Source organism: Penaeus monodon, chromosome 2 (assembly GCF_015228065.2).
Source record: "Penaeus monodon isolate SGIC_2016 chromosome 2, NSTDA_Pmon_1, whole genome shotgun sequence".
NCBI lineage: Eukaryota > Metazoa > Arthropoda > Malacostraca > Decapoda > Penaeidae > Penaeus > Penaeus monodon.
In genome coordinates this window covers 19,354,961-19,364,178 of record NC_051387.1, presented here as the reverse complement: position 1 = coordinate 19,364,178, position 9,218 = coordinate 19,354,961, and the positions used below count along the sequence as shown (strand labels likewise).

The 9,218-nt window shown below is 30.5% G+C and overlaps 1 protein-coding gene across 1 annotated transcript in view; it reads left to right on the top strand.

Moving 5' to 3' along the window:
- Window positions 1–9,218, top strand: part of LOC119581667 — a gene marked incomplete in the record, with an annotated part of 116,776 nt that overhangs the window by 34,598 nt on the left and 72,960 nt on the right. Inside the window, 1 exon segment of the mRNA XM_037929795.1 lies at window positions 3,787–3,981. Coding sequence (XP_037785723.1) covers window positions 3,787–3,981 — 195 coding nt within the window.

Below are 9,218 nucleotides of genomic sequence, written 5' to 3'. Positions count from 1 at the left end.
TATATATATATATGTGGTTTTATATATATATATATATATATTTTATATATGATAATTTTATGTATATATATATATATATAATATATATATTATATAATATATTATGTGTTATATTTATATATTATTATATATATATAATAATATATGTATATATTATATATGTTATAATTATATGTTATATAATATATATTATGTATTATATATATTATTTTTATTATTATATTATTATATATATTATTATATAATGTGGTGTGTGTGTGTGTGTGTTTTTGTGTGTTTATTTATTAAATATATATATAATTAAAATATATATATATATATTATATATAAATATAGGTATATCTTTTTACATATATTGTGTTTTATTTATCAATATATGTGTATATCTATTTATACATATATATGTGTATATCTATTTATATATATATATGTGTATATTATTGTATATATGTATGTGTATTTATTTATATATGTAAATGTATATTTATTTATATATGTATGTGTATATTTAATTATGTATGTGTATGGTTTTTTATATATATGTATGTGTATATTTATTTATATGTATGGATGTGTATATTTATATTTATGGATGTATATAATATATATATATATAAAAAATATATATACACACAAAAACAATATATATAAATATAGATAATATATATATATAAAATATATTTTATATATACACATATATATATATATATTATATAATATATATATATATATATAATATACACATATATATATATATATATATATATTATATATATATATATATACACATATATATTTTAATAATATATATAATTTTAATATATATATATATATAAAATATGTGTGTGTGTGTGTGTGTGTGTATTTTTGTATGTATGTATGTATTTTTGTATGTATGTAAAGTATGGGTTTTTTTATTTAGTATGTATATATTTGTGTGTATAAAATACTAAAAATTTAAAAAATAAATATAATTTAAAAAAATAAATATATAATATAAAATATATATATATATATAATATAATAAAATATATATATATGTATTATATGTTTTTGTATTATATGTATTAATGTATATAATTTTAAAATATATTTTATATATATTTATATAATATTTCATATATATATATATATATAAACATATATATATAAAAATATAAAATATATATATATATAATATATATATATATATATATATTTTATATTTATATATATTCACTACATATATTATACATATATTGGGTGTGTGTGTGTGTGGTGTGTGTTTTTGAATTCCAAATACATGTTTTATAAATGTGTTTTTTTTATATGAAAGTGGAAAATATAAAGTATATGCATATGTATGTGGTTTTGTTTTTTGTATTTTAAATATAAATATTTTATATTTTATTATATATAATATATAAAATATATAAAAATTATATATAAAATATAAACATATATAAACACCTATACCTACACCCCACACACACCTTTAAAACACCCCACCTACACCCACACCAACCAAAAACACACATTCCCCACACCCCCCACACACCTACACCCACACACACCAACACACACACACACCTGCACACACATTCACACTTACATACACACACATGCACATACACAAACACACATACACACACCTACACACACACACCTACACACCCCCAAAACACACCTTTAAAAACACACACCTTCCCACACACACACCTTTCACACACACACACCCCCTATACCCCAACCCACCTACACCTTTCACACACACACAAAACCTAACAAACAGACACCTATACCACCCAACCCCACCCCACACCAACACCCACACACCTACACACCCACACCCACACACCCTACACCACAAAACACCTACCCCCAACCCCACACCTACACCCCCACCCACCCCAAAACCCCGCACGCACACACACCAACACGCAAAACACAACACCAAAACGCAAAACAAAAACACACCAACACACACCCCAAAACATGCACCCACCAAACCCCCACCCACACTGCACCCCCAACACAACCCCACACACACATCCACCCACCCCACACACCACACACACACCACACACACACACCACACACACCAAAACCCCACCCAAAACCCCCACACACAACACCAACACACAAAAACACACCCCAAAACCACACACCAACACACACACACACACACACAACACCAACACACACACCACACCCCACAAAACACACACACCACAACACACACCCCCTACCCCAAAACACACACCTTAAAAACACACACACCCCCTACACACACACACACACACACGCACACCCCCACACCTACACACACGCACACACACACACACACACACACACACCTAAACACACACCACCAAACACACCACTACACACACACACACACACAACCCCACACACACACCCCACACACAGACCCAACACAACAACACACACCATCACACACACACACACACACACAAAAACATGAACACACACACACACATGCACACACACACACATGCACACACGCATGCACACACACACTGCACACACACACACACACACACACACACACACACACACACACACACACACACACACACACACACACACACAAAATACCTGGAACAAAAAAGGACCTTAACAGTGTTAGGTGTTATAAGATGCAACAACTCATAATGAATGTGCACCTCTATGTTCTAAATTTGTAAGATCTGCGACCTTCCTCCTGTGCCTTTTCCTTCACTTGCTAAATTATAGTATTCAGGTCTTTTCTTTTTTCAACACCTTAACCTATGATTTGTTCTTTCTTTACAAAGTTATAAGCCACAATACACAAAACTATGGTAACATGAAGGAAAACTGTCCTTGTGCTCCATGTTACTGCGTAATCAATCCCTGGTTATGTTTGGGCTCTCTCTGTAGTTGAAATATGTCTGGCAGGATGGAAACGGCTCAGGGACCGGGCACAAAGAAAGCCAGTTGAACCGCACCTTGATTGGAGCCAGTGACTCTTAATCATGCTCCAAACAGGTTGGAGAGTGGGGGACTGGTCACAGGGTGGTTATAATTTCTGAGGAATTGTATATGTACATAAACACACAAGGTTAACTGTTTGCCTCATTCTCATTTAATGCGATAAAACCCATTTCTCTCTCAAAGAAAAGGTCAGTTTTTACCTCATAGATCAGTATTGATGATATGCAGAACCTACAAAGAGTTGTTCAGACATTTGCATACAATATCTCTGCAAATAATTAAATAAAAAATATTGTGTGTTAGGGTTGGGTAGGTTGTCACTGCACTTATGGTATGTATGGCCATTGGAAATATACAAAACTTATATTTTGAAAAAAAAAAATCAACAATATCTTGTCATAAATCATTGTGATTTTCATTATGTCTGATATTGGTATAAAAGTGTTATTTAGACATTCATAAACTTGCATTTATGCTCACTCTCATTATCATATACTGTGTACTTGTTTGCAACAAACAAAAGTTCATGAAGGTTTGCCTGGTGTTAAATACCTGCATATGCAATTCACCAGTTGGCACTTTTGTCCTTGCTACACCCAAGAAATAACCAGAAGATGGGCTTTAAAAGTTTTTTTAGTCATTTCCTCATTGTACACAAATCCTTTAATATTAGCTAACTCCAACTGACCCCTATAACCCCCCCCCCCCCCTTCTCATGTTGTCCAGGGACAGTCCCCTTAATGAAGTATACCCCAAACATGTTTTTCCAGTCACCTCCCCCTATACATATTTTATGTTTTATACATATATGTATGTTTTATTCCTTTGCAGGTGGATGAAAGGACACGTAAAAAATTATATGAGCTAAGACATACTTGGAATGAAGTATTCCCTAAGTCTCGCTTGTATGGTCTGGATGTAAAAATTCAGTCAATAGATCCAGCCTGGCCATTAGCTACAGGATCTTCTACAACATCCCAGGGTGTCAGCAAACCAAATATCCATATTAATCCCAATATTATTAAGGTAAGTTTGTTCCATGTAGATGTTTTGTCATCAAAGTATCCTGGAAAATGGTCCTGTTGAATCCAGTGATGTACACTATAAAATATCTAAATTGTTGTGGCCAAATTTGATGACCTTATATACCTGTAAGCAGGTAACTTGGGCACCTGCACTTATCTAGTAACATATCCAAGGCAGTGACCCATATTGAGGTGTTGGGAAAATGGATGTGTTGGTATTTGTAAGAGCACTTAACAGTAATGTTGGTATTGATTATTATGCAGCAAGAACATGTACTATAATAATTTACTTCTACTTAGGAAAGAACAACCCTAAATATTCAGAAACATACTTATTGCGGGTGTGTGACAGTAGTTTAATGGTCAGCTTTTATCACATCACTTTATCTAAGAAGGGAAGAAGGAGCATGTTTATAAAATAAGATAAGAACTTCTTTTGCATCCTTTCCCTGATCTGAAGATGCAATCATTAGGTATCCTGTAACATTATGACTACATAAAACTAGTTCTCACCATTTTACTTCAACCTAGTATACTTTGCTCATATATATACTAGCTGTATTGACTGGTTATTTTATCCACATTATAGCTACAGTTAAACAAATACTTTTGCCAAATTTTGGCAGAGTATTTGAAGATAAGAACTTCATTTCCATACATTATGTGAAAATGTAGATATTTTTATTTTACTCTTAAGTGATTTTTAACTTCTAGCCTTGAAGAAACTCCCTATTGTTGCTAAGGCTACTTGTATTATTTTTTAGGGTGTTTGTTGGACATTAAAGGTACCCAAGAAAAATGCAAATATTTTTTCAATAAAAAAGGCATTATTATTTAGTTTTATATTGTAAAAGTTATTTGAAGAATGTAGGTTATAATTTTTTGTACACTGATAGGCTTTTTGTATGTACTGATGAGAGTGGAGAATGCAGAAAAAATCATTTATCCACTTGTGTTTTTTTATCATTATATATACACATACATATGTAAATATGCATATATACACATATATATATGCATTCATACATATAATTATATATTATATATACATACATATTTAAAACACACACACACACACACATACATACATACACATACACATATACATACACATATATATTCACATTTACACACATACACACACATATATATATACATATACATACATATGTATGTATATTTATATAATATGTGTATATATATATTTGTATGTATATGTAAGCATATATATTTATATATACATATATATATATACATATGTATATATATAAGTATATATAAATATATCTAAGTATCAGTATATATGAGGCCGCAGTGGCCGAGTGGTTAGAGTGTCAGACTCAAGACTGTCACGACGGCAATCTGAGTTCAAGGGTTCGAGTCACTAGCTGGCGCGTTGTTCCCTTGGGCAAGGAACTTCACCTTGATTACCTGCCTAGCCGCTGGGTGGGTAAGCCAGCCCAAGTCAATGCCGGGTAAATAGAGATAGTGACTCGATAAAAACACCGAGCAGAAGGCAACGGCAAACCACCGCTCTAAATTGCCAAGAAAAATCATGGAAGTCCATGATCGCCAAGGCCGCTGTGGCTGAGTGGTCAGAGCATCGGACTCAAGACTGTCATGACGGCAATCTGAGTTTGAAGGTTCGAGTCACCAGCCGGCACGTTGATCCCTTGGGCAAGGAACTTCACCTCTATTGCCTACCTAGCCTCTGGGTGGCCAAGCCAGCCCAAGTCAGTGCTGGTCCCAAGCCCGGATAAAATAGAGAGAATGATTACCTAAAAAAGGTAACACCGGCACTCTCCGTGGAAAGGAACTGGGGACCCTACCATGTACTCACTCCAAGAGCATCACAACATGAAAACTACAATTAAGTATCATGCTGTGACCACGGCAACATGAACCTATTGTAAAAAAAAAAAAAAAAAAAAAAATCAGTATATATGTAAAGGTGTGGTTACACTGGCCATCGATTCATGAAATTTAATCATTTTGAGTGGGATTTGCCCACCGATTGGTTCATTCCACTGTTTTTTTTTTTGCCTACTCCGAAGCGATGGGCAACCGTCGATCCATCGATGTTCCAGTGGAAAAGTCATACTCGTTGAGAGTCTATAGTATACATGGCATTTGTCTAATTATATATTTATGCATTATAATTAATATATATATATAAATAAATTACATTTATTAATTATAATTGTAAATTATCATATATATATACTTATATTAATTATTATTAAAAAAATAAAAGAAAAACAATGCAATATATCTTGTATCCTCATTTGACGGATGAACATAAACAAGCGCGCATATTTTTTAAAGAGGAAGAACGTCTTCTCTTCATATTTCTGTAAAGAATGTGGAATTCGGAAGCAATTACCTCTCTTTTAGAGAAAGTACGCCAAGAAAATGTCCTTTGAAATATAAAACATCCATCTTACCACAAGAGGGACTGCGGACATGATTTGTTTTGATGCTGCGATCCAGTGAACTAAGTGGGGTTTTTCGTAGTGGAAAAAAGGGATGGGGGGGTGGGTTCCAAGCCCTGATAACTTTGGTTCCAATGAAATATTTGGCAGTCTAACCTCCCTTAAGAGGAATAAGAAAATGCTGCATTGATATAGAAATAAAAACAATCCTCCCTAACCATCCCTCAGACCTAGGTCACTCTAGGTATAAAACCGGGGGCCCAACTAACCAAAACCATACCACATGCCCCTCAAAAGGGAGTGGAAACTAGGTCTAACTAGCCCCATAGACTTTTACTATCTATATACATGAGAATGATAGTGAGTTTTTACACACACCCCCCGGGGGGCACTGGGGTAAAAATTGTTTTAGAAATTCAAAACCGAAGTAAGATGTCCGAGGTGTATATATAGTAGAGGGAAAAATGCGATCCCACATTGCATTAAACAACCAACACACACCCACCACACACACACACCCCAACACACACAAACACACACACACCCAACAAAAATAATATATATAGATAAAAATTAGATTATTTTAATATATTATACAAATTTAAAAAACTTACATTAAAATTACAAAATAAAAATATAATAAAATAAATAATATAATAAATATATAAAATATAATAACATATATCTAATATATACATAAATTATATATACACACACACAAAACCCCAAACACACACACACACACACACACACAAAAACCCACACACACCCACACACACACACACACACACACACACATATGTGTGTGTAAAATATTAAAAATTAAAAAATAAAAAAAAAAAAAAAAGGGTGTGTGGGGGGATGAGGTATTTTAAAAAATAAAAAAAACAAAAAAATTTTAAAAAAAAAAACAAACAAAAACAAACAAAAAAAAAAAAACAAACAAAAAAACAATAAAATAAATATATATATATATAAATATAAATAAAAATTAACAAAAAATAAAAACAAAAAATATTATAATATATAATAAAATGTAGGAAATATAAAAATAACAATTATATAAAAATATATAAAAGGGTTTTATAATATATATAATAATAATAATAATATAAATATATAAAATTAAAATATATATATATAAAATAAAAAAATAATATAAAAACATATATATTGTATAATAAAAATATATTAATATACATATAAATGAAAAATTTTTAATATATATAATAAATATTATATATATTGTATATATATATATATTATATAATATAACAAAACACACACACACACACACACCCACCCCACACACACAACCACACACCACACACACACAAACACAACACCCACAAACACATATAATATATCTTCTTTTTTTAAAACAGTAGGTTCATGTCTGAGCCGCCGTGGTCCGATATTAATTGTATTTTTCTTTTGTGATGCTCTTGGAGTGAGTAGTGAGGTCCCCAGTTCCTAAAAGGAGAGTGGGGACGTTTTTTTTTTTTTTCAATTTATCCCGGGGTTGGGACCGCACTGATTGGGCTGTTGGCCACCCAGTGGCTAGGTAGGCAACGAGGGAAAATTTCCCTTGCCCAAAAGGGGAAAACGGCCAGGGTGATTTAAAACCTTGGGAAATAGATGCCGTGTGACAGTTGACGCCCTTTTCGACATGGACTTCCCTGATTTTTCTTTGGGAATTTAGAGGGTGGTTTGCCGCCTTCCGCCCCCCGGTATTTATAAGTCACCCTCTTATTTTCCCGCCCCCGACTTGGGGGGGTTGCCCCCCCAGCGGCTAGGTAGGAATCGAGGTGAAGTTCCTTGCCAAGGGAAAAGACGCGCGGCCGGTGACCGAACCCCCGAATAGATTGCCTTTTATATATTAATAAATATAATAAATAAAAAAAAGATAAAGGGAAAAGGGAAAATTTTAAAAAAAAATATAAAAATAAAGGGAAATAATTTTTAAAATTATAAAATTTTTAAAAAAAAAAAAAAAAAAAGTTTTAAACAAAGAAAAAATAATAAAAATATTAGGGATATAAAAGATATTAAATTGAAAAAAAAAAAAATTTTGAATAAAAATAGAAAACATAGGGAAAAAATAAAATGAAAGTAAAAAAGATAAACAGGAAAAATATAAAGAAATAAAGGAATAACATATGATATTATAAATGTTTTTAAAAGGGTTTAAATATATAGAATAACAAGAATAAGATATTTTAAGAATAAAAAATAATAAAAAACAAAAAACAAAAAATACAAAGAAAACAAGAAAACAAGTAAAAAGTAATAAGATTTATAAAAAGATATACATAGAAAACAAAGAAAAGGAAAAAGGGAGGTGAGGGAGGGGGGTGGGATAATATGGGGATAAATTAAAAAGGGACAAAAATTTAAAGAATATTAAAAAAAAAATAAAAAAAAATAAAAAATAAAATTTTAAGACAAAAAAAAAAAAAAAAAATAAATTAAAATATAAATTTAATAAAAAAAAATAAATATGTAAATAAATTTAATATATTAATATAATAATTAAAATAATATAAAAAATATAAATAAAAATAAAATTTTGGGATATAAATATGACATATATATAATATTTATATAATATATATATAATATATAATTAGTAATAATATATGTAAAAATTTTAAAAAATAAATAAAATTTTATTAATTTTAAAATAATATATTATATTTTTAATATAAATTAAAAAAAATTTTAAATATTTTTAAAAATTTTAAAATTTTTTTATTTTTTTTAAAAAATTTATTATAAAAATAATATTTTTAAAAATATAAAAATA